Raw genomic sequence first — 27,135 nt, 5'->3', positions numbered from 1 at the left:
ATACACTGGAATATTACTCAACCATAATTCTACAAAGAGAGAAAGCAAATTAGTGGTTGCTTAGGCCTGGGAGTAGGATATAGGGTGATAGGTGGTTCATATCTAAAGGGCTTGAGGTTTCTTTCTGAGGTTATGAAAATATCCTAAAATTGACTGTGGTGATGTTTCTGCATAACTAAGAATATAACAAAAAAAACACAGAACTGTACACTTTTTTTTTTTTGTTTTTTTTATTTATTTGACAGAGAGAAATCACAAGTAGATGGAGAGGCAGGCAGAGAGAGAGAGGGAAGCAGGTTCTCCGCTGAGCAGAGAGCCCGATGCGGGACTCGATCCCAGGACTCTGAGATCATGACCCGAGCTGAAGGCAGCGGCTTAACCCACTGAGCCACCCAGGCGCCCCAGAACTGTACACTTTAAATGGGTGAATTATTTGCTATGTGAATTATATCTCAAAAAAGCTGTTCAAAAAATGTAATAAGGGGGGCGCCTGGGTGGCTCAGAGGGTTAAGCCTCTGCCTTCGGCTCAGGTCATGATCCCAGGGTCCTGGGATCGAGTCCCGCATCGGGCTCTCTGCTCAGCAGCAAGCCTGCTTCCTCCTCTCTCTCTCTCTGCCTGCCTCTCTGCCTGCTTGTGATCTCTGTCTGTCAAATAAATAAATAAAATCTTTTAAAAAAAAAATGTAATAAGGCACTCACTCTCAGGCACCAATTCTGCACTTCCAAAACCTGAAAGGGATGTCTCCTTAGATTTTGCACCCTACGTTCTTTGCCTTGCTTCACCCTAATCCCAAGTGTGCTCTGCATCCTTCCCTCTCCCTTACAAAAAGATAATCACTTCTTATTTGTTGTTGTTGTGTTCCTTTGGAATTTTATGTAATAGGGCTAAAAGTAGAACATAGAAAATTGTTTACGAGATACTTCCTTTATTGACTAAAAAAAAATACAGAGTTCACTAGAGTTTAGGTCAAGTATCTTGATGAGCAACAAGAAAATACTTATCTTTTCAGAGAAATCACACAACAGAATGATAGATTTGCTCAAGACTTAAAGTCTTAAAATATCAGGGTGATGAGAGAGCAAGAGAGTCTCCAAAGATTGTTTGGTGGCAATACTTCAAGGAATTGACAAGATTTTTGGGGGGATGTCTATATGGTATACCTAGACAGAGGCTTTGGGGTTCATAGCCTTAACCAAGGTTCCTGACAACAGCTTATGAATGGTATGCAAGGAGAAAGCTGTCAGACTTCCAAAGACCAGTATGATCCTAGACAATACAGATGTTAGCAGAAACCTTGATAAACTGGAGCTATCGACTCTGTTTCCCTGGTATTATATAAGCCCTGGATGAGAGGGGAGCCCCCTGATATTGATGAAAATACAATTTCTTGTTACCCTGACAGAATGAGAGCTTTGAGTCTCTTAATTTGGTTTTTTAAAACAATAAGTAAATGGATATTTCTTATACACTTGAGGTTTTTCTTCTAAATTTTTAAATTTGGAAATAATTTCTAATGAAGTTGCAAAAATTAAAATAGAACAAAGATTATCCAACTATCTTTTACCCAGATTCCCCTATTATTAAAATTTCCCCCATTCAATTTATTATTTTCTATTTATCTAATTATATGTTTGTATATATATTTATATATATGTGTATATGTAATATATATTTGTGTGTGGACATATATACATACAGGGTATTTTTTTTTCTGAACCATTTGAGGGTAAGTTATGTATCATGATCCTAAAATATTCGGTCATATATATGTATTAGGACCAAGAGAGATATTTTCTTTCGTAATCACAGTTAGGGTTGCCAGATTTAGAAAATCTTGGGCAAATTCCCATCAAAAAGAATGAAATCTTTCCACTTGCCACAACATGGATGGAGCTACAGATTATTATGCTAAGTGAAGTCAGTCAGAGATAGACAAATACCATATGATTTCACTCATATGTGGAATTTAAGAAACAAAACAAATGACCAAAAGAAGAAAAGAGAGAGAGAGGCAAACTAAGAAACAGATTCTTAACTATAAAGAACAACCAGAAGGGAGGTGGGTGGGGGGATGGGTGAAATAGATGATGGGGATTAAGGAGAGCACTTATGTTGATCAGGGGGTGATACATGCAAGTGTTGAATCACTATGCTGTATACCTGAAACTAATATATTTTTTTAAGATTTTATTTTATTTATTTGTTAGAGAGAGAGCACAAGCAGGCAGAGTGTCAGGCAGAGGCAGAGAGAGAAGCAGGCTCCCTGCTGGACAAGGAGTCCAATGTGGGACTCGATCCCAGGACACTGGGATAATGACCTGAGGCGCAGGCAGCGGCTTAACCAACTGAGCCACCCAGGTGTCCCATATCTGAAACTAACATTATACTGTATGTTAAATAACTGAAATTTAAATAAAACCTTTTTTTTTTTAATAAAAACTTAAAAAAAAAGAACTCTGGGCAAATTCGACCAGAAATTTAAGCTTCTGAGGGGTACCTGGGTGGCTCAGTGGGTTAAGCCTCTGCCTTCAGCTCAGGTCATGATCCAGGGTACTGGGATCAAGCCCCGAATCAGGCTCTCTACTGAGCAGGGAGCCTGCTCCCCACCCCCGCCCTACCTGCTGCTCTGCCTACTTGTGATCTCTGTCTGTTGAATAAATAAGTAAAATCTTAAAAAAAAAAAAAGAGAGAGAGAAGAAAAGAAATTAAAGCTTCTGAACTTTCCCTGACTAGGAAAACTATTATACTCCCTCTTTTGGACACACTTACACACTATTCTTTGATTTAACGAGTTCTGGGTCTCTTTGGTCACCCCTCAATTCTTAAGCAATAAGCCAAAGATGCTGGGCAAGGTTTCTAGTGAACATTGTATATCATAATCTTGTTGATAAAATTAAGGGCTGGTTGACTCTGGTATTGAATTAAAACTTGTATTTCTCCAGTCTTTTATAATTGCCTTATATAATTCCAACTCTTGGAAATTCTGTTGATTTAAGTGTTTCTCATAATTGAATTAAATTTAAGAATTGTCTTATAAAAACCACTGCTTATCAAATTTAGTAAGTGTAGAATTATCATTGGATCTTGTTAAAATATAGATTCTGACTCAGTAGCATTGGGAAGGGGCCTGAAATTTTTATAGTTTCCAGAAAACCTTATAAGAGGTCCTACCCTGTATAGCAAGGTTATGGCCACTTATACAGCAATCAATAGGCATTTGTTAAATATGTTGGGACCTAGGCCCTATCCAATGTACTAATTTGGAATCTCTGGGGCAGTGACCAGGAATACACATTTTAAACGAACTCCTAGGTAGATTTGAGAACCAATGGTTTATGGGTTTGAAACGCCCTCCACCTTTTTCTCTACTTATTAATTTTTTTGTCCTTCAAAGCCTAGTGCTTGTTGCTCCTGCTGCTTGTTGCTTCTATTGACCACCTCAGACTCTGAATTCTTTAACAGTCCTCTACAGGAAGCATTTGCTGCTTATCATCGGCTATCTTTTCTCACATATATCCTGTCTCCCCAGACACATTTCATTTTTTGAAATGAACAGTTTTGTTAAATACTTTCTTATAGTCTCAGCTCCTAGCATAATGCTTGGCATAGAGTAAATATTGAATCAACATTTGTCATGGACAATAATCGTGATGATAGGGAACGATTAATTTCTTTTCAGGACACATGGTTGTTTCCCAAGCCTTGTATGATTAAAAGAATTTGCTGATTCCATAAAGGAAACCACCCAACTGCTTAGCGAAGATTGTAAATGCCGACTGTGGCACGTTTATTCTCAGGAATTGGCACTATGATCCTTTTGTACTTTGGTAGTTTGGATTTTATTATGGTAAATGGCTTGTTAACGGAAATAAAGTAATACTTTGAATTTATTACGCCTTTTATCTGTGAACCTGAAAGCCCTCTAAAACCATTTATTAAGTTCCTGTATAGCCATGGTGTAAATATTATTACACCCTCCTTACAAAACAGCTGACTGGGGAAAGAGCTGTAAGATACTTGGCCAAATTCATACAGCCATTTTAAGAAGGCCAAAGCAAGAAAATCAGCAGCTGCTGAGTGTCTGACAGGTAAGCCTTTCTCTGCATCTCCAAGACCTCAAGTTGCATGACTTTGCAAGGTGAGCGTTCCTGAGGACAGAGGCCAAAGCAAGAAGAAACTGAAGAGGACTTCAGTGATCTCTTCTCTTCTTCCGTAAGCTTATTGCCATTGCTGTTTGTATCCCCCTCTTATGAAGCTTGTACACTGTTGCTTGTGTTATGGTTAAATGTTGACCCATCTTCCCCCCCTTAACTTCCCTGTCTATTTTTTCTGTCATCTTTTTCTCTCTCCTCCTTCACTGCAGCAGCAAAAAGAACTGCCAACAGACGAGATCTAAAGGAGGTTGGCACCCTCTGGTTCTATCACTTAGAACTGAATTAGAATTGAATTCTGAATTCTGCCTCTTTGATAAAGTCCCTTCACACTCTGAGGTACTTTCCTCGTTTGTAAAATAAGGGTAGATCACGCCCACCTACCTCACAAGAAGGTTGAAGAGATAGAACACGATTCGCAAACTGTAAAGCATTAAATGGATACCAGTGATCCCCTTACTGCATTAGTCCTGCTTTAAATTAATTTAATTCCATGGCCACACTGCGCAGCAAAGCAGGGACAGGGTGTGTCCGTAGGGAACAGCCTGCAGGCATATCTTTTTCATTTGAGGAAAGAGAGAGCGCGGAGCTGCTGGGTGTTGTAGTCTTTCCGGCAGTCTCCACAGAGCTCAGAGAAAGAGAAGAACTACAATTCCCGTGAAGCCCTGAGGTAACAGTCCCTTGCACCCTCCCGCCAAGCGCGTGCCCCAAGTTGAAACTGGAGGGAGAAAGGGTTCCTACGCGGGCGCCAATGGTGCACGGAGCGATTGCTGAAGTGGGGTACTGGCGGTGGATACGTCAGCTGATTGAGAAAAGGAGACGCGTGGGAGTGCGTGGGTACTGTAACAAGGATAAGACGCGAGGCAAGAGGCAAATTAAAAAAAAAAAAAAAACCCCAACGCCTCACCACCCTGGCTGATCCGAGATCGTACTGCTACAGACGAACCGCGGGCGCGCTCTCTGGCTCGGGCTTCACGCCCCAGCGACTTAAATGGGAAGGGGCGGGAAGGGGCGGGGCCTGTGGCGCTGGAGGTGGGGCGGGGCGTAGGGCGGCGGCGGCGGCGGCGGCGGCGGCCACGACCCAGACATCTGGGACTGTTGTTGTTCTCTCGCTGTGCGACCGCCTCAGTCGGTTCGTGCAGAAAAAGACCTGGAGCTGGTTTGGTGGGAGCGGGCAGCCTCATCCCCCTCTTTTCTGCTTCCCCAAAGCTGCAGCAGGAGCTGGCTCAGACATCCCGTGGTTGGTCGGTCTCCGATGCCCTTCATTGAGGAGGGGGCGTCAGAACCCTGGTGAGCGCATCTCAGGCCCCCCCCAACCCAGTGTCTTCGCGGCCCCCCAGGCCCTCACACCCCAGTCTCGCTGCCATGGCTGAAAATGCAGAGGGGGACCTGAACTCCAACCTGCTCCACGCCCCCTACCACACCGGGGATCCTCAGCTAGACACGGCCATCGGGCAGTGGCTTCGTTGGGATAAGGTGGGTACCTGGTCAGCCCGGCATCAGCCCTGTCCTCCCGCATGCCCTCGCATACGCGGTCCGCTTTTTCCCGACCCCACCCGGTGCTCGGCAGGCTGCAGAGGAGATGGCTCAAGCCACCGGGCGGGGACCAGCGGAGCCGGGCGTTGCCACCCACCTATGCTTGGGCCGCCTCCCCGGGACCGGCTGAGCAGGGCTGCCAGTAGTCTCCCTTCTTTTTGCAGTGCGCGGGATGGCAGTCTCCCTTTCTCACCCACTCCCTGCCCTTCAACAGCACGGCGTCTCTCTCTCATAAAAAATAATTATAATTATCATCATCGTCGTAAGTTAAACCCTTAAAAGAGCTATTTCCTTTCTCCTCCCTTGACTTCCTTCTCTGCAAACCTGAAAGTGGTTGATGGTACCCTTTTTAGATGTCCTTAACCGCTCTCCGCTTTACTTCTGGTCTGGTGTGTTTCCACCTTCTGTTGCTAGGTAGTCACTGGTTTTTTATCACTCCCTGGTATTCTCTAGTATCACCTTTTGCTCTTGAGAAAGGTAAGCGTTCCTTTACCTCTTTATTTCTCTTGCCGGGAGTTATTTTCTGGAACTATCCTTTTCAAAGAATCATGTTTTCATGGTTTCACTTGATGTTCCCGATACGGAAGTGTTTTTGCTTTACCCATTCCTTTTCTTCCTCTACTCCTGCCACCGCCTCGGAGTTGTTGGGGTGATTTCATCATGTGAAGGCATATGTGATGGATCTGTGAAAGCCAGAATTAAAATTCAGCTCTCTTACTTGTAGAAGAGGCCGTTGGTGACTCCAACAGGAGAACATGATCCAAGCTTTTGCTTGTCAAGTGCATTAAATGCATTTGTTGAAGTAGAGAAGGCAATGTATTTTAAATGGAATTAATAATAGTGAATTAAGGAATTAGTATGGCAGTATGTGAAACCATGTACACAAGAATTTTCTAAAGGATTTGCTTTCAGAAAAAGTCTGATTTTTGCTTTCAGAAAAAGTCTGATTTTCATTAATATATTTAGCAAAAAATATTTATGGAGCATTGGGTCAATATTTTCCGAGCCTGTTAGGGATGATTACTACTGGTGAGGAAATAGAAGGGTTTGACCTCAACAAGCCTTCAGTTAGCAGATAAGACCAAAAAATAAGCAATTACAATAAGTTAGTTATTGTTGCTTGTTCATAGGCATCTCAGACATTCTATTTTTCCTCTGGAGTGTAAACCAGTGCTTCTCAAAACCTAAAGTGCTTACAGATCACCTAGGGATCTAAAATGGAGATTCATATTTAATAGGCCTGGGGTAGGGTCTAAGATTCTGCCTCAAGAGTGAGCTCCCAGGTGATACCAGTGCTGCTGGTCTGTGGACCACGCTTGGAGTGGGAAGACTCGAGAGTGTTGTGATTCAAATATCAAATTAAAGAACTAACTCCCTTATTATAGGATTTGACCATAATATTTTTTTAAGTCAAGTGTGCAGAATTTTTGATATCTCATTAATTACCATAAGAATGTATAAAAAGCAAGTAACTTTAAAGCCATTTGCCCGAAAATAGCTTAGTACAAGAGCTAATGCTCAGCATACAATAAAAACAAATGTACTACAAACTGACTATATAAATGTCTCCAGCATGGAAACCTTACCAAATTGCAAATGAATGATAATCTTATATGTTTAATAAGGTTAGTTGTTTTATTTTAAAGCCATCTGCTTTCATTGGTATTTTCAGGAAATGAATGTTTTTGGGCACTTATGTGTCCCTGAAGAGAAAAGAGGACTCATGAAATTTGAAAACACTTGTAGAATTCCAACACAATTTAATTTGCTAGTAACTACTATGCATGTCACAGCTTTTGATCCCAGCAATAGGAATTTGTTTTCATTGCCATGGGTGAGATCTTTTGTTCTTTTTAGGTGCCAGTTTTGACTATGCTTTTCCTAACGAATCTTTGATATTTTTTAAAGATTGATTGAATGAAATAATATTTATTAATTGTCTATGCTGTGTCTAGATACTGGGATATATGAAAATATGAAAAGACTATAAAATTCATATAAACACAAAAAATAACACTGGGACAGTATTTGTGGCAATTTAACATTTATAGGCAGTCCTTACAGGAATTCAAAAGTAAGAGTGATCTGTGGGCCAGGATGATCAAGGAAGACTTTATAAAATGGGATACATTTAAAAAGACTGAGGGGGAACCTTCACTGAAAATAGAAGAGAAATTCTTAAATTATTTTTAAAGTACCCTTTCTTTTCTTTTTTTTTTTTTTTTAGATTTTATTTATTTATTTGACAGAGAGAGAGATCACAAGTAGGCAAAGAGGCAGGCAGAGAGAGAGGGGGAAGCAAGCTCCCCACCCAGCAGAGAGCCCAAAGTGGGGCTCGATGCAGGGCTTGATCCCAGGACCCTGAGACCATGACCTGAGCCGAAGGCAGAGGCTTAACCCACTGAGCCACCCAGGTGCCCCTAAAGTACCCTTTCTATATAAAGTACTAGCTAAAAAAAATACTAGCTAAACCTGTGGAAGATACAAAAATGAAATAGATAGGGATTCTATCTTCAGAGAACGTAGAAGGGAAAATGAAACAAAAGCTCACAAAGGGAGCAACTAAGTGCCCTTGCCCAGGGAATAAATCTAAATAATTTTAATAATTATTTAATAAAAATAAGTAATTAATTGATCCCTCTCATATGGGAAATAATACTTTTAATTGGTAAAAAAGGTGTATTTACTGTAGGTTGATAGTGTGGTTAACCTAGGCTATATCCCAGGGCACTGAAATTTAGAGTGCGGAAATGTGAAATAATGGATCAAACTTACAGCATTTATTATATTACAGGCTGACAACAAATATTGTCTCTTAGAACAGAAACTGAGTTTACTACCTGATTAATATCTCTTTAGTGAAAAAAAGGAGCCTATAAAATGTGGCTGATTCTTAATGACTCTGCTTGCCCATATCACCAAAATTGCTAGTTTTAGCTGTGGTAGGGTGGTGTACTTAGAAAAGTCTTCATGAAAAAAAGTATTATTTGTGTTAAACTCTCAGAATTAGTTAATATTTAGACTTGCCAACATAGAGAGGAGCTATTCCAAGCAGAGATAGAAACTTGGTGTACTTAGAGCATTTGTTTCTGCTGTAGCTTTGGGTAAGAGAAATTTTTGGAAAGGTATGTGAGACCATGTCATAGAAGAGCTTTAGTATGTGTTTAGTGGCCTTGAATAAAGGTGTATGTAAGTGTTAAAAAGAAAATAATGCAATGAGACAGGGTTTTTATTGGGGCAGTCTGGAGTACCCCACATAGTTTCTATGCGGTGGCATTCTGTTGTTTAATTTACTGTAGTTCCTTATCTGACCCTGAGTTTTTATGCCTTCAGACTTTGTTAGTTTGTCTTGTCTCGGGATGGATTGACCCTCCTCAAGAAACTGAAACTGATGTCTGAATTCAGAATGCAGTTTTATTAATTTAGGGTATAGATGTAATGTAAGTGGATTTGTCTCTAGTCAGGGTATTTGCTAGAAGTACCATAAGGGAAGTCAAAGACTAAGAAGATTTATAGTAATCATGAAATCAGATCACAGGGATTCAGATACATGCTTAAATGTTTAACAGCATTGGCCAGTAATAAGTAAATGCATCCATTTCTGTGATGGGACTATCCTACCACTGGAACCCAACAAGTCCGAAGTTCAAGGTGTTCCTTCTCCAGGTAATGCACAGATGACTCTTATAAAGTGCTCTTTCCCTTCTATGCTTTAGGGCTAAAGCCTCCCACTTTCTTCCAATTTCTTTTTTTCAATGTTTTCATCATTCTATCACATTATAGACAAGTCTTGACTGGCCTAGAAGCCAGATTCTCTTTAATATGACAACCATTACCTGTTTCTGATCTACTGTAAATTTTAACTTTTTGAAAACAGATACAACCGAGATACTGAGTACTGCTCAAGTTTGGGTGTGTGAATGTGTGGGTGGGGAGTGGGACAGTACTGGGCAGCGCTGTTCAGTCAGTTGGAGGAGCAACAGCTATAGATTGACGAAATGTGCAGGCAGAGATTGGCCATGGCATTTTGAGAAATAGAAAGTAGAGCACTCTGGTCTCAAAATGTAGGTCTCTGTTGAGAAAGGATAGAATGTCAAGCTAAAGATGAGTTAGGTTAGGTTAGGGTTGAAATGCCTGAAACTAGAAACAAAAGACTTTAAGCCAGTGATTTTCTGATATCTAGCAGTGAAACTTTTTCAAGCAAAATATAGCCCAGGAAACTAGTGGTGAATGAATTCCCTTTTAAATCATCATTGTGTGATAGAAAATATATCCAAGAAGCACATCTACAAAGGCGGTCTAGTGTAATTTCATTGTATAGAGACCTGAAGAAGTTGTGGTAGAGTCTGGACCACAGCATCTATCTGCCACCTAGTTCAATCCAAGTTTTACAATACTAGTTTATATTACTCTTTTGGTTCACATTTTTCTAATTAACTTGGTCTTTAATCAATGAAGAGTATGGAATACATATGGTTTTATTAATTTGGGGGAAATATTAGTACTTACTAGTTGAATTTATTTGTGTAATGTTTCAAACTTTTGTAAAATGATCTAAATCTCATTTGATACTCACAGCAACCCTGAATGGTAGGCAAGCCAGGCAGTAGTTATCCCCATTTTTACAAGTAAATAAACTTAGTTTAAGAAAAGGTAAATGACTTACCCAAGGATGTATGACTTTTAAGCAGTAGAGTTGGGACTAGAATTAGAACCTGACCTTTACTCTAGTTTTCTTATTACTGCACTATACTCTATAACCTGAATATTTAGTAAATGTTAGTAACATACCCCAGGTTCAAGGACTTAATTTAAAGCTATTTTATTGGCTTTTGTTAAACCTGAGTAGGATGTAATTGCAGAATAAATGTCATGGAATTTTTTTAAAGAGCTGAATTTGCAGATCAACAGTTTGCTTTGGTCTCCCTGGCAACAGCATTCTCCCTCTGAGAAATTTAGTGCATATAAATAAGGGGTTGAATTTATTTTACTTCTTAGAAATGAAATTCCTTATTTCTTTTTGTTTCCAGACTTCTTACATTTTCTCATCAGTTTCCACCATTTCATATTCAAGGCATTTTTATTTATTTTAAAGAAATACATGCTTGTGATTAAAAAAAAAAGTACAAAAGAGAACATAATAGAAAACAATGTTCCTAACCACTTCTCATTTTTTATTTGCTCCTTAGAAGCCATTTTGAGCTGTTTGTTTTTAGTTATTCTCATGGTTACCATCAAAAGACTAAATGATATGCCAGTACCAGTAGTCCTTGACTTAGGTTATTATTTTTTTTTAAGATTTTATTTATTTACTTGAGAGAGAGACAGTGAGAGAGAGCATGAACGAGGAGAAGGTCAGAGAGAGAAGCAGACTCCCCATGGAGCTGGGAGTCCGATGCGGGACTCGATCCCGGGACTCCAGGATCATGACCTGAGCAATCGTCCAACCAACTGAGCCACCCAGGCATCCTGACTTAGGTTATTATTTGTCAAATATGTGCTATAAAAACTCAGAGCTCACTTACACAATTCTCTATCTCTCCTAAATTTCAGTAGTTACGTTTTAGTTATTCTCTTAAAAGTTTAAATAATGTACTTAGTGCTAACAAAATCTACAGAATGATAAGCCCAACTCACAAATCAGAGCTCCCAATTGACCATTTATTTTAAGAGGACACTGGCACTGACATGGATGAATTACCCCAATGTAAAGAAATCCCAGATGACCATAGAGTGCTAGATCCACACTGGGCTTCAGGAAATGTGTCTATGCCATAAATAATAAAAAGCTGGAAGATGTTAATGATATGGTGAAGATGGTGTGTTTTTCTGGCAACAACATTTAAAAAAGAAAGGCAGTTATCCATGGATAGTAGAGAAGAAGGGAGGGGAAGAGGGAGGGAAGAGGGTAGGAAGGAGGACCTGAGTAAGCAGGTTATGGTTTGAACATGAAGCAAACGAAAACAGGGCATGATTTTGAACAATGAATTGACAGAGTTTAAGAAAAAATGCATTTTGATCTCAATACCTTCAGGAAACATAGGTGGGCCTGAACAGAAGCAAATTTTATTCAAATCCACTACAGGGATTCACAATGAACAATATTTAGATGATCTTAACTTATGTTTACATTATGTTCAATTTTGAAGATCAACCTGAAGACAAAACATAAGATTTAGTAATTTTTTTATTGTGGCGAAAAAACATATAAACTAAAATTACCATCTTAATGATTTTTAAGTGTACAGTTCAGAAGTGTTAATTATATTACATTGTTGTGAAATGGATCTCTAGAACTTTTTCAGCTTGCAAATCTGAAACCCAGCTGTTATGTAAGTCCCCTTTTACTTCTCCCCTCACTCACTGGTAATCACAATTCTATTCCATTTCTGTGAATTTGACTACTTTAGATAGTTCATAAAAAGAGAATCATACAGTATTTGTCTTTTTGTGACAGTTTATTTCACTTAGTATGATGTGTTAAAGGCTCATCTTGTTGTAGCCTATGACAGGATTTCCTTCTTTAAGGCTGAATAATATGGTCAATCACACTTCATATATCCTTTCATTCATCAGTGGACATTTGGGTTGCATCCACCCCCTGGCTGTTGTGAATAGTGCTGCTGTGAACACAGATGTGCAAATATCTCAAGACCCTGCTTTCAATTCTTAACCAACTGAGCCACCCAGACATCCCACCTGCTTTCAGTTCTTTTAGCATATACCCAGAGTGGGATTGCTGGAACCAAATGTAGATGTTATTGGGATAAATAGGGTTTTGGCTTACTGTGCTTTGTTTCATGCTACTTTCTTTCAGAAATATGTTGAAATTTCATCTAGTCCTCAGTACCCATTATGGGTTTAGTCCTTTTATACCTTTACTCTCATGTAAAAAATTCTCAGGAAGATGAGGAGACAAGTGTTTGAGACTTTCATCTTCAACTGAAACTATTATTTTTTCAAATTAAAAATATACTTAAAACTGGAAGCAACCAAGGTGTCCTTCAGTAGGTGAATAGTTAAACAAACTTTGGTACATCAGTACAGTAGAATATTATTTATTGATTTTTTTAAAAAGTTATCAAGCCACAAAAAAGAAATAATCTATCAAGCCACAAAAATATAGTTAAACTTTAAATACTTACTATTTAATGAAAGATGGCATTCTGAAAAAGCTACATACTGTATGACTCTATATGTCATTCTGAAAAAGGTAAAACTATAGAGAAAAATTTTTTTAAAATTACCTGGGGAAAGGAAGGAGTGAAAAAAAAAATTACCTGGGGCACCTGGGTGGCTCAGAGGGTTAAAGCCTCTGCCTTCGGCTCAGGTCATGATCTCAGGGTCCTGGGATCGAGCCCCACATCGGGCTCTCTGCTCAGCAGGGAGCCTGCTTCCCTTCCTCTCTCTCTACCTCCCTCTCTGCCTACTTGTGATCTCTGTCTGTCAAATAAATAAATAAAATCTTAAAAAAAAATTACCTGGGGAAAGGAAGGAGCACAAGGGATTTTTAGAGCAGTTAAGCTATACTTGTTTGATACTGTAATGTGCAATACATTATGTATTTGTTACTACCCATATGTAAACTATGGACTTTAGTTCATAGTATTGGATCAATATTGGATCAATTACAACAAATGTACCACACTAATACAAGATGTTCACAACAGGGGAAACTGAAGAGAACACCTTGTACTATCTGCTCAATTTTCTTTTTATTTATTTATTTGACACAGAGAGAAATCACAAGTAGGCAGAGAGACAGGCAGAGTAGGGGAAGGAGGCTCCCTGCCAAGCAGAGAGCCTGATGCGGGGCTCAATCCCAGGACTCTGAGACCATGAACTGAGCCCAAGGCAGAGGCTTAACCCTGAACTACCCAGGTGCCCCTATCTTTTCTTTCTTAAAGGATTTTTGATTAGTTCCTTCAAGTTTTCTACGAGGCCATTAGAAAGCCTATGTGGAGGGGCGCCTGGGTGGCTCAGTGGGTTAAAGCTGCTGCCTTCAGCTCAGGTCATGATCTCAGGATTCTGGGATTGAGCCCCACATGGGGCTCTCTGCTCAGCGGGGAACCTGCTTCCTCCTCTCTCTCTCTCTCTGCCTACCTCTCTGCCTACTTGTGATCTCTATCTGTCAAATAAATATAAAATTAAAAAAAAAGAAAGCCTATGTGGATATATCCTTGATCTAGAATTATTTTCCCTCTATCTTTCCTGTTTAAAAAATCAGAGCCTAGAGAACCTGATGAAAAGGAATTTGTCTTCATTTGATTCTTTCAGATTTTACTTGTAAGATACATTGAACTAACCAAAGAATGTAAGTATTATATTTCACCATTTTAGATTTTCATAGTCCCTCCCTGGATTATCTATATTAGATTTCTTTAATTGTCTTAGAGAGACAGCATGATTTGCTTGTTTAATTGTTTTTACATATTTCATGTGTCTGGTTGTTTTTTATAAATATATTTTCCCCAGAATGAAAGATTGATACATAATTTAGTGCAGATTATGCTAAAATATTTTTTTTCATTAGTCAATTTCTATTTACTGCCAGTTAGTACTGAGAGAGTTAATGGAGAAAAGAATATTTTTCTGGTAGAAAAGAAGAGACAGGTAGGTCACCATAGCTAATCCTTCATGGGACCTTTTACACCAGATAATTTAGTGAGCACTGGATCTTACCAAACAAAACTATGGCATGGTCATATCAAATGTCCTGAAGAATATGAAAATTATAATGTAAATGAAAAATCCTATGCTTCTCAGATACATAGGCCTTTTAGCTTTCAGCTAATCATAAGATCTCTTTAATGTAAATAGTGGTTTTATTTTATGGTTTCTGCTTCACATTTTTCTCTGCCTTCAGCTCGGGTCATGATCTCAGGGTCCTGGGATCGAGCCCCACGTCGGGCTCTCTGCTCAGCAGGGAGCCTGATTCCCTTCCTTTCTCTCTGCCTACTTGTGATCTGTCTGTCAAATAAATAAATAAAAATCTTAAAAAAAAAAACCAAAAACTTAATAATAGGCTTCTTTTCACCAGAAGCCTTAATGATAACATAGTTGAATAACACATATTTTGTATGTTATATGTATTACAAAATATATTCTTACAAAAGAATAAAGCTAGACAAAAGAAAATCATAAAGGGAAAATAAATTCACAATTTTGTACTGATTTTACTAAAAAAAATTTGCATATAAGTGGACCTGCTCAGTTCAAACGTGTGTTGTTCAAAGGTTGATTGTATATATAAATTAAACCATCATGCTGTGTATCTTAAACTTACAGTGATGTCAGTTGTTTCTCAGTAAAACAGGAACAAAAAACATATATATAGATCTATATGTATTGAAAGGATATCCAAGATATATTAAGTGAAATAAGCAAGTTGCAGAACAGTTTGTGCCATATGATACCCTATATATAAAAAAAAAAGAAAGCAAAACTCTCTCCAGTAAAGATCTGGAAGGATACATCACAACAGTACTGGCTCCCCCTACAGGAGGGGCCAGGGACGGATGGTAATAGTCAAAGACCTGTTTAGCTTTATACGAATTATTAGGTTTTTTTTTTTTAAAGATTTATTTATTTATTGATGGAGACACAGCAAGAGAGGGAACACAAGCAGGGAAGGTGGGAAAGGGAGAAGCAGGTTTCCTATTGAGCAGGGGACCCAATGTGGGGCTCGATTGGAGGACTTTGGGATCGTGACCTGATCTGAAGGCAGACACTTAATGGCTGAGCCACTGAGGCGCCCCTGTATTATTAGTATTTTATTAAGTAGGAAAATGTATGAATATAGTTCAAAATTAATAATAATATTTAAAATACAAATAAAGAGGGGCACCAAGGTAGCTCAACTTTTTAAGCATCTGACTCTTCATCTCAGCTCGAGACTTAATCTCAGGGTGGTGAGTTCAAGCCCTGCATTGGGCTCCATGCTGGGTTTGAAGCCTACTTAAAAAATAAAATAAGATACAAATGGGGCACCTGGGTGGCTCAGTTGTTAAGCATCTGCCTTGGGCTCAGGTCATGATCCCAAGGTCCTGGGATCGGCCCCGAATTGGGCTCCATGCTCAGCGGAGAGCCTGCTTCTCCCTCTCCCACTCCCTCTAATTGTATTCCCTTTCTCACTGTGTCTCTATCAAATAAATAAATCTTTTTTAAAAAATGATACAAGTAAAGAACAATTAATGGTCAACTATCTGACACTGCTTTTTAAGAGCCATAGAAATTGAAAGTCAGGAAGACTACGTAACAAATAGAATTGGAGCTGGGCCTTGAAGAATAAATAAGATAGAAATAGATGATGAATATGGGGACAGGAAATTTAAGGTGGGAGAAATAGAAAAATAAAATGGAAAACGAAACTGATCAGGGAAATGAAACTGAATGGGCAGTGTACAAAAGAATAATGAAGATTTTTTTTTTTAAATTTTAGCTCAAGTATAGTGTATGGACTGCTGTGGCAGTGAAGATTACATAAAGGAGGAGCTCCTGGGTGTCATCTGCATTTGGCCCAGGGCTAGATCCCAGGGTTGAGCTCTCTGCTCAGTGGGAAGTCTGCTTCTCCCTCTCCCAATGACCCTCCTCTTGCTCCTGACCTCATTGGCGGTGCTCTCTCTCTCAAAGGAATAAATTTTTTAAAAACAATCTAAAAAAAAAAAAAAGATTACGTAAAGGAAAAAGGAAATCTCTTGTTTATTGAGTGATCATGTGCCAGCTATCCAGATATGTTAATAGATGCTTTCATATAAAAAAAAAAAAAAACAAAAACCCAAACTCTTAATCTTTCAAGGATTGTTTGAGGTAGTTATTCCCATTTTTTTTTTTTAACCCTGTATCCAAACTTAGATTCAGAGAAATGGAGAGAGTATTTCAATCTGAAAATATTTTGATCTCTGGCTTTTGGAACCTAATTCCTAACCTTTATATTTGATATAAATGGAACTGGGCTTTAGTGTGTTGGTTCTTGGCTGATTAGTCTGGCAGTATGTAATTAGGATGAGATGGGTTGGAGATGTGGAGGGTAGCCTGGAGACTCTTCTAGAATTATGGGTAACAGAGTTTTACATTAGGATGATTATAGAGCCTTCCAATGAATTAAAGAAGTAATGAGCCTTTTTAATAAATTGACCTCTCCTTTATAAAAACACAGAATGAGGGGTGCCTGGGTGGCTCAGTGGGTTAAAGCCTCTGCCTTCGGCTCAGGTTATGATCTTGTGATCTCTCTGTCTCTCTCAAATAAATAAACAAAATCTTAAAACAAAATAAATGAAAATACAGAATGATAAGCATCTCCTATTTTGTTACAATATTTTGCTAAATTTGAATCCGATCTCCTTTTTAAAGAAATAAATTACAGGTTCAGTTTAAATTCCCATATCCACTTAACTGATCCCATTTTCCTCTCCTTCCATTTTTCTCCGAAGTAAACAAGGCATATCTAAGAATACTAGAGTTTTGTCTAAATTTCCTCTTTGGTTGAAAATAGCTTTGTTTTTCATTTAATTCAAAGTCAAGATAACCTTGGAAGCTGAACAGCTCCTTTAAAAAAAAAAATCACTTGGTCAAAACTATTTCAGTGCCTGAAAATACTCAAATCCCAAAATTGAAGTATTGTGTTTTTTATAATATGTAAATACTTAATATATAATTTTTAAAAATATTTTATTTATTTATTTGACAGAGATCACAAGTAGGCAGAGAGGCAGGCAGAGGAGAGGAGGAAGCAGGCCCCCTGCTGAGCAGAGAGTCCAATGCAGGGATCTATCCCAGGACCCTGAGATCATGACCTGAGCCGAAAGTAGAGGCTTAACGCACTGAACCACCCGGGTGCCCCCCCTTTTTTGATAATACTCTCATCAGGTCCCAATATTCTTATCACTAGTGTTTTACAAATGAGGAAACTAAAGAACAGAGAGGTTCAATTACTTGTCCAAGATCACGCAGCTAGTTAATGGTGGCTGTGGGATCAGAACCCAGGCAGATGGGCTCTATTCGCCGAAGCCCCGTGATAGTGGTTTAAACTCTTGCTGGACCTGAAGATATAGGGGGAGACTGGAGTGGAGTTTAAGCATAACAAACTGGGTGTGTGTGTGTGGCTTTGTTACATGCCAAGTACTGTTCTGAGCTTTTTTTTTTTATTTGAGAGAGAGAGAGCAGAAATGGAGAGGGGAGGAGAAGAGGGAGAAGCAGGCTCCCCACTGAGCAGGGAGCCTGATGTGGGGCTGGAGCCCAGGACCCTGGGATCATGACCTGAGCAGAAGGCAGAGCATTTAACCCACTGAGCCACCCAGGTGCCCCTATAACTTTGAAAATGTGGATACTGTTAACTTTTGCCTAAATAGTACCAGAAGGTATAGTTCCTTAACAAAATGCAAGTCAACAATAAAATAACATAAAATACAACCTAAGATGTTCACTAGGTAGAAATGTCATATTTTACGGGGCGCCTGGGTGGCTCAGTGGGTTAAAGCCTCTGCTTTCGGCTCAGGTCATGATCCCAGGGTCCTGGGATCGAGCCCCATATTGGGCTCTCTGCTCAGCAGGGAGCCTGCTTCCTCCTCTCTCTCTGTCTGCCTCTCTGCCTACTTGGGATCTCTGTCTGTCAAATAAATAAAAAATCTTAAAAAAAAAAAAAAAGAGAAATGTCATATTTTACAAAGATAGTAAGTTTCATTGTGGTTTCTGTAAAATTAGATTCATACTTACATAGAATTATGATTTAAATATCCCAAACATCAAGGAACTTTTACATAATTATCAGGAAAAACTTAAAAGTAAGAGAGTTGATATGCTACTACAGTGCATCTCACACCCATGACTTTATTTTTGTAATTTGCATGTCTTTAAAAAAAAAAAAAAAACTCTGCTTCATGAAGAGAATTAGGTATCTTTCAAGTTTTGTATTTTTAACTTTAAATTATATTTTTCAAATGTTTTATAAAGGTAATTGAAAAAACCCACCTAATATTGTTTGTTATTAATTCATACTTTATAATGTAAAACCCTGTGCTTCTGGGTTTATGCATATTTCCTCTACTTCATACTCAGCTTTAGGGTTTTTCTATATACTTTTTTTTAAGTCAGACTTATTGAGGTATAACTTGCATTTACATAATGGACAGTAAGTTTCATTCTTTTAAGTGTTCCATTTAATGAATTTTGAAAAGTGTATACAATTGAATAACAATCAACATCACAAAGAGCATTTGTATCACTGCAAAAAGTTCCCTCCTGCCCCTTTTGTAGTGAATCCCCTTGCTCCAACCCCTTTCAATCACTGATCTAATTTTGTCCTGTAGTTTTTGTTAACTGAGATACTATTCACATAATGTGAAATAAAATTTACCACTTTAAAATGAATGATTCAGTGGGTTTTAGTATATTCAAGGGGTTGTGCAATTGTTACCACTATCTAATTCCCAAACATTGTAATCATCCCAGAAAGAAACCCCGTACCCATTAGTAGTCACTCCCTGTTCCTCCTCCCCCACCCCAGCTCCTGACAACCACTCATCTGTCTAAATTTGCCTATTCTGGACCTTTCATATAAATGGAAGTATACTATTGTTGTATGTGACTTTTGTGTCTGCGTTCTTTCACTTAGCATATTTTCAAAGTTCATCTATACTGTAGCACAAATCAATACTTATTACAGTGAATTGTCTATTTATATATCTTCTTTAGTGAATCCTTTGCCTGTTTTTTAATTTTTTTTAAAGATTATATTTATTTGAGAGTGGGAGAGAGCATGAGCAGGGGTGCTACCAAGGGGCAGAAGGAGAAGCAGACTCCACACTGAGGAGAGATCTTGACTCTGGGTTTATTCCAGGGGCTTGATCCCAGGACCCCAAGTTCATGACCCTAGTGGAAGTCAGATACGCAACCAACTGAGCCATTCAGGGATCCCTCCTTTGCCCCTTTTTAAATTGGGTTGTCTTTTTATTGTTGAGTTGTAATAGTTCTTTATTGTCCCTATAATTTGCCTTTACAGAAATCATGCAATATGTAGACTTTTCATGTCTAGCTTCCTTCACTTAACATAATGCTTGTGAGATTTATCCATTTTGTTGCCTATTTCAGCAGTTTATTCCTTTTTATTGCTAAATGTTATTCCATTTTATGGATATACAACAATTTTTTTTACTCATTCACCTGTTGATGGACAGCAGGTTTCCACTGTTGAGAATAAATCTATTATTAAAATTCATTTACAGAAAAAAAATTCATTTACAGGTCTTTGTGTGAACATGTTTCAAACATTTCTCTTGGGTAGATGCCTCTTGGAATTACTATTAAAAATTTACTGAGAAATTTAAAAATAATTATTGGCTGTTGAATTTTTCAAATGCTTTCTCTGTATCTACTGAGGTGATTTTTCTATTTTTTTTTTAATTAAGACTTTATTTTTTATTTTTTAAAAAATATTATTTATCTATTTATTTATTTATTTGACAGACAGAGATCACAAGTAGGCAAAAAGGCAGGCAGAGAGAGAGGAAGGGAAGCAGACTCCTGGCTGAGCAGACAGCCCAATTCGGGGCTCAATGCGGGACTCGATCCCAGAACGCTGGGATCATGACCCGAGCCAAGGCAGAGGCTTTAACCCACTGAGCCACCCAGGTGCCCCAACACCTTATTTTTTAAGAAGCAGTTTTAGTCAAGAAAAGTATGTGTCAGAATACATAAAGAAAAACAACAAACATTTGAAATGCTTTATTTTGATTGCCTTATATGAGAAATATTTTTTGTTTAAAGCTTAATACATACTTGAATATGACTATGTTATTGAACAGTAAAGAAAAAAGACTATGCCTATGTAATCTTCAGTTTTGAAATATAATCAACATTTTGATCTTCATAATAATTTTGATATATTTAGTATTATACTTAAATGTTAATATAGTATATTTGGAATTGTATTTTCTGCTTTTTGAGTAGTTAGAATCTTTATTTCCTGGATACAATTTTTATATTAATTAACTGGTTATTTCTCAAATTTTATTAAGCCAATTCTTATTAATGACAACTCATTTTATATGACAAGAATAGTCATTCGAATTTATTTAAGCCAATTTAATTTATGCTAATTTCTATAATCTTTTTAAATGAGAAATTATTTTACTTATATCTGTAATCTAAAACACAAAACAAATGAACAAACAAAAACCAAAAACAGACTCATAAATACAGAGAACAAACTGGTGGTCCCCAGAGGGGAGGGGGTGGGGGCATATGCAGAATACGCAAGAGGGATTGAGAAATACAAACTTCTAGTTATAAAATAAACAAGTCATGGAGATGAGGAGTATAGCACAGGGAATATTGTCAATAATACTGTATTGTATTAACATATGGTGACAGATGGTATAACTACATTTATCATGGTGAGCATTGTGTAATCTTTTTTTTTTTTTTTAAAGATTTTATTTATTTGTCAGAGAGAGTGAGCGAGAGCGAGCACAGGCAGACAGAGTGGAAGGCAGAGGCAGACGGAGAAGCAGGCTCCCTGCGGAGCAAGGAGCCCGATATGGGACTTGATCCCAGGACGCTGGGATCATGACCTGAGCCGAAGGCAGCTGCTTAACCAACTGAGCCACCCAGGCGTCCCAGCATTGTGTAATCTATTGAATTTTCAAATCACTATTTTATACTTAAAACAATATAATGTATGTCAATTATACTTCTGTATGAAAAATAAATTTTAAAGATGGAGAAATAAAATTTAGAATTATACAAAGACCTTTAAATGGGAAAAAATTATTGATTAGCAAGAGTATATTTTGGACTCAATAAGGAAGCAGCTGGTTGGGAAAACATGTTCTACTCCAAGTCTCTAGATTTGGATCTTCAAACTGGCTGACCCTCAGAAGTAAATGTCAGTTGTGTTTACCCTTTGGATTTTCAGATTGCAGTTTCCTATTTTAACTTCTGTTTAGAAATAAGCTTTAATATTTTTTTCTGTAGTTTTATAAAATGGGTATTTATTGTTTAGACAGCAGCTTCTGTCAGTAAAATTTTAAAATGTTATTTGTAGCTTTGCAATTTTAGCTATATTTGAGCCACTAAAAAGTCAATTTTGTATATTGACTCATCCTTTTTTTTTCTTTTTACTTTTTTTTTTTTAAAGATTTTATTTATTTATTTGACAGCCAGAGATCACAAATAGGCAGAGAGGCAGGCAGAGAGGGAGGGAGGAAGCAGGCTCCCCGCTGAGCAGAGGGCCCGATGCAGGGCCCGATGCAGGGCTCGATCCCAAGACCTGGGATCATGACCTGAGCCGAAGGCAGAGGCTTTAACCCACTGAGCCAACCAGGCACCCTTTCTTTTTACTTTATTACTTGTTTCAGGGGTACAGGTCTGTGATTTATCCATCTTACACAAGTCACAGTGCTCCCCAAAGCACATACCCTCCCCAGTGTCCATTGCCTCATCTTTATATATAAAACAATATTAAGGTTTGGATTGTGAATATATATTGTGTTTTTTTAGATCTGTTCTAATCTTCTAAACAATGAAGGTCACATTTTAAATTATTTTTATGCTGTTAGGTTTAGTACTAGAATATTAATAGAGTAGATTCAAGTTGTATAAAAATTATACAAATATTAGGTTTATAAAAGAAGTAGGAACTAAGATTTATAGGTGAATTCCTCATTGACAAACTTGATTTGTTTTATATAATGATGATTAATTACTTTTACATCCTTTTATACATATTTACATTTATTACACATAAATAATACAGAAACCCTCTAATTACGTACAGAATAGGTTCAGAAAAGCTTGAGTGAGTCCAAAAAAATTCTTCGTAAGTGAGTACTAACACTTTCATTTCATGGCAGGCAGGGTTGGAGTGACTTTGGTCTGGTATATAGCTTTATTCACATCTATGAGAGTTTGTAAGAAGTTTGTTAGAAGAGGTACTTCTGTGTGTGTGTGTGTGTGTATTGCCACTTTTGTGTGTGTGTGTGTGGAAATTGGTTCTTTCATGTTTTCTTTGAATTTGGGCCTTATGGACTACGCTATGGAAAAAACAGAACTCCACAGAGTTTTATGTAAGAAGATACTTTCTTTTCTTCATTTCAGCTATATAAAGTTGCAGCAATCCATAGGATTAGAACCTAAAGGAAAATTTTGGGTAAACAGGTAAAATTTGAAAATAATGCCTGGCTTTAATTCTGTATTCTTTAGCTTACTGATTTCCTACTCAATAATCAGCTTTACTCCTGATGAAGTATAGAAAATGCTAGCAGTCACTAAAATCTTTTTGGATTTTCTTCAGGATTACTTTTTTGGGGTACTGAAATTATTAGGATTCTAAAATATTCTGGCTAAGAGCAAATTTAGTTCAGATTGAATGCATTTACTTTCTAAATAATTAATTTTCATTTTATATGTAGATCAACAAGTGCATTAGCAAAAAGTATGTACATCATATAACTTCTCCACAGACTTACAGTATAATTTGAGATGCTTTCTCTACAGTTGACACCAGTTGAATCATTTTTTTCTCTTTTGACTGATTAGGCTGTTCCTACTCTCAAGTAATGAGTGCGTTATAAATAAGGGAGCACATTTATTAAGCAAACAATAATTTGTATTTGAGGAAGATCCAATGTATGTTTTATTAATAGCCCTCTGTGCGTGCTGTTCTAAAAAGAACAATTTGTGAGGTAAAAAATAGACATACAAGTATTTTTCCCTCAGCGATCATAGATACTTACCTAGTTTTTACCATAAAATAAGTAAGACATCATAAAATATCCAAACAGTACCAAGGCTGTACAAGTAAAAATAATTGCAATAAAATAAAATAATATAAATTGTAATAAAATAATTACAATCAAAAATAATTTTACCTCAGACCTCACTCCTGGTTTCCCCATCAGAGATAATCACTATTTTTAGTCTCTTACATTTGCATGGAGTATTTCTGGAAATGATATATATGTATACACATACCTCTTTTTACACAGATTAAAGCACTTTATACACGCTTCTGCTTTTCACTTAATACATCTGACTTCTCTGTAGAAATAGTATTTAAAAATAATTTGTAGTTCTTTAGAACCTTCATATATGATAGCTTATAAAAATCATAGTCATTTGAAGATTTTAACAACAAAATACAAAAAAAAAACCAACAAAAAAATACAAATTCATCTGAATGGAAAATATAATCATGGCTACATAGAGAGCCCTTTAGGTATATATATATATATATTTTTTTTTTTTTTAAGATTTTATTTGTTGATTTGACAGACAGAGATCACAAGCAGACAGAGAGAGAGAGAGAGGGAAGCAGGCTCCCTGCTGAGCAGAGAGTCCGATGCGGGACGCAATCCCAGGACCCTGAGATCATGACCTGAGCCAAAGGCAGCGGCTTAACCCACTGAGCCACCCAGGCGCCCTAGGTATATTTTAAAACATTTGAGACATCAGTATCTAATTTAAAATTGTCTACCTATGAAATAGTGGAGAAACCTAAAGTAGATTTCATATGCCTGTCACCGTAATCGCTAGCACTGTTTACAATAAAAATATATTTATGTCTAATGCATCATGATTTTTAATCCATTTTTATTTTTTCTCTAATTTACAGGCTCTTTCAGAACCAGGAATTAGGTTAGGACTGGTTGTGATGTTTATAACAGAGAATAGAATTTTTAGGCCCTACTCTAGTAGCTGTGCAGTTGAACATTAGGAAGTACTCAGTAACCTAATAGTATTCATGTCTGGTAGATCATTTTTATTTAGCTGTAATTAAAAATAATAATGTTTTACCTTTTAGTTGGAGTTTATTATTATTAGAAGCATTATTAGCCTGCTGTACATAATTGTTTTGTTGTTTATAGTGAAGTGGTATAGGATTTAGAGCCAGACCAACCTGAATTCAAATCCTGTCTAGACCTCTAATATTTGCTCAGTTACTAGGCTCCCTCTCTAAACCTTAAGTTCTTTATCAATGCAATGGTAATAATACTACTACCAGTAAAATGCTGCAATCAACATTCTTACATGAATAAATCTTTTTGTTTGAGTGAAGATATTGCTGTGGACAGAGAAATTTATGGGCCAAAATGTACATGCAGTTTAAATTTTGATAGTGGCTGCAAACTCTAAAAGGACTACCCCAATTTTTAAAATTATTTATTTAATTTTAGTAATTCTGTATCCAGTGTGGGGCTCAAACTCAATCCCAAGATCAGGAGTCATATGCTCTTCTAACTAAGCCAGTCAGGTCCCCCAGGACTACCCCAATTTCAGTGTCACTAACTATGTGACACTGTCATGTACCCTCTACAGAATGCAGGTGTTTTTAGTGTTTAATTTTTGCCATTCTTATGCTTTCTTTTTTTAAGATTTTATTTTATTTATTTGACAGAAGAGAGATCACAAGTAGGCAGAGGGGCAGGCAGAGAGAAAGGGGGAAGCAGGCTCCCTGCTGAGCAGAGAGCCTGATGTGGGGCTCCATCCCAGGACCCTGAGATCATGACCTGAGCCTAACGCAGAGGCTTAACCCACTGAGTGACCCAGGTGCCCCTTACATTTGTATTTAAGTGTTAGCCCTCTTCAAGTCTCTTTGACCTCTGTCAAATCTGGTGGTATCTTAGACATTAGAATAATAAATAGTAGCACAGGTAATCTTATTGCTTAGATTCTTATCTTAATAGCTATTCCTATTTTGGGGCATCAGGATGGCTCAGTTGGTTAAGCATCTGCCATATGCACAGGTCCTGATCTCAGGGTCCTCTGCCCCTCCCTGGCTTGTGCACATGGCATGCTTTCTTTCTCTCTCTCAAATAAATAAAATCTCGAAAAAAATAGCTATTCATATTTTTATATAGCCTGTGTATTTGCTAGTGTGTGCCATTTATAAAAGGGAGATTCCTTGAGTTAAGGTTTTATGTAAGATACATACATATATATATATTATATATATATTAAAGATTTATATATATATTTATATATATATTATATATATATTAAAGATTTTATTTATTTGACAGAGAGAGAGATCACAAGTAGGCAGAGAAGCAGGCAGGGGGGGGGAAGCAGGCTACCCCCCCAGTAGAGAGCCCGATGCGGGGCTCAATCCCAGGACCCTGAGACCATTACCTAAGCCAAAGGCAGAGGCTTAACCCACTGAGCCATCCAGGCTCCCCAATCTATTTTTATTTTACAGGCTATTTTTAGCAGATTACAATTTCAGTTAATCAGAATTTCCATTAGTTTGTGGCATGTACTCTGGTTACTTTAATTCCACTATAGCCAGAAAACTTTTCTGTTTGTTTGTTTGTTTTAAAAAGATTTTATTTATTCATTTGACAGACAGAGATGACAAGTAGGCAGAGAGGTAGGCAGAGAGAGAGGAAGGGAAGCAGTCTCCCTGCTGAGCAGAGAGCCCAGTGCAGGGCTAGATCCCAGGACCCTGAGATGACCTGAGCTGAAGGCAGAGAGGCTTTAACCCACTGAGCCACCCAGGTGCCCCCTTTCTGTTTAAATATATATTAATGTGTCTTTATTTCTTTGCAAGTACAAATATACTCTCATATTTAGCACCTTGTAGGTGCCTTGGTTTATCATTTGGAATATTCATTATTGTATAGGCTATAGACTTAGAAGATCTAAGTTGTTAGTATGGACTAAATCCATACTACACAAAGTATGGAAGGGAGAAGTTGTGGTTCACTTTATTTTCGTAATATCTGACTCTGACTCTTAAAAAGAAAATACTGGAAAATCCCATACAAATTTTAGTCCAGTTTTTTGTTACATTTCTATTTTAAGTTAATTGTTTGTGAGGTACTATTTCAGTCAGGGGCATCCTTGAGCTTTATGAAAATAAGGTAAAAGATGTGATAATGAAACACAGAATTCTAAAATGTAGATGTTGGTGTGTTCTGCTCAGCAAGCCAAGTTTGGACTGAATTTTCATTCTCATTATTATCTAAGTCCACATGTAATATCTAAGACCATCTTATGGTCATCTTTAGTGTAGATACATTGAGTGGTTTTCTGTGACTTTAAAGAGCAGGAACACTTATCTGGTCACTTTGACTCACAGAGATTTGGGAAGTGGTTGGTAAGTGTCTGTTGATGGCTTTTACCCAATAGCTTCCACATTTCTTTTAACACTTAATAGAGACTCTAATTAATGTTGTTTTTTTACTAAGAGGCTTATTTTGGATTCATAGCTCTTAAGTTTATCAATTTGTTAAAAAAACTCTTGAATAGTATTACCAAAAATGCTGTGATAATTAGAGATATGTAAATGGACTCCAGTAAGGGCCTGGCTCCTTGGGGGACTCTGGAAAGGGCCAGGTATTGTTTTATTATATATACTGATATTGATCATTAGCACCGTGGAATCTATAGTGTGTCTAGAACCTTGTGATATACACATAACACTTCCTGGCTCCTCAGAAGGGCTTCATA

General features: G+C 37.6%; 1 protein-coding gene across 2 annotated transcripts in view; it reads left to right on the top strand.

Annotated features, from left to right (window-relative positions):
• Window positions 1-4,875: 4,875 nt before the first annotated feature.
• Window positions 4,876-27,135, top strand: part of PGM2L1 (phosphoglucomutase 2 like 1) — a 49,924-nt gene continuing 27,664 nt past the window's right edge. The window contains exons 1-2 of one of the 2 annotated variants that reach the window (XM_059410644.1): window positions 4,876-4,989; window positions 5,362-5,628. In XM_059410644.1, the coding sequence (XP_059266627.1) occupies window positions 5,518-5,628 (111 nt within the window). In that variant the 5' untranslated portion in view covers window positions 4,876-4,989; window positions 5,362-5,517. Of the gene's footprint in view, window positions 4,990-5,361; window positions 5,629-27,135 lie in introns of those variants that run through there. The other variant, XM_059410653.1, reaches the window with a different exon arrangement.

This window comes from Mustela nigripes, chromosome 1 (assembly GCF_022355385.1).
Source record: "Mustela nigripes isolate SB6536 chromosome 1, MUSNIG.SB6536, whole genome shotgun sequence".
Lineage (NCBI taxonomy): Eukaryota > Metazoa > Chordata > Mammalia > Carnivora > Mustelidae > Mustela > Mustela nigripes.
Note: the sequence above shows the minus strand (reverse complement) of the source record. Positions and strands in the feature narration are given on the sequence as shown.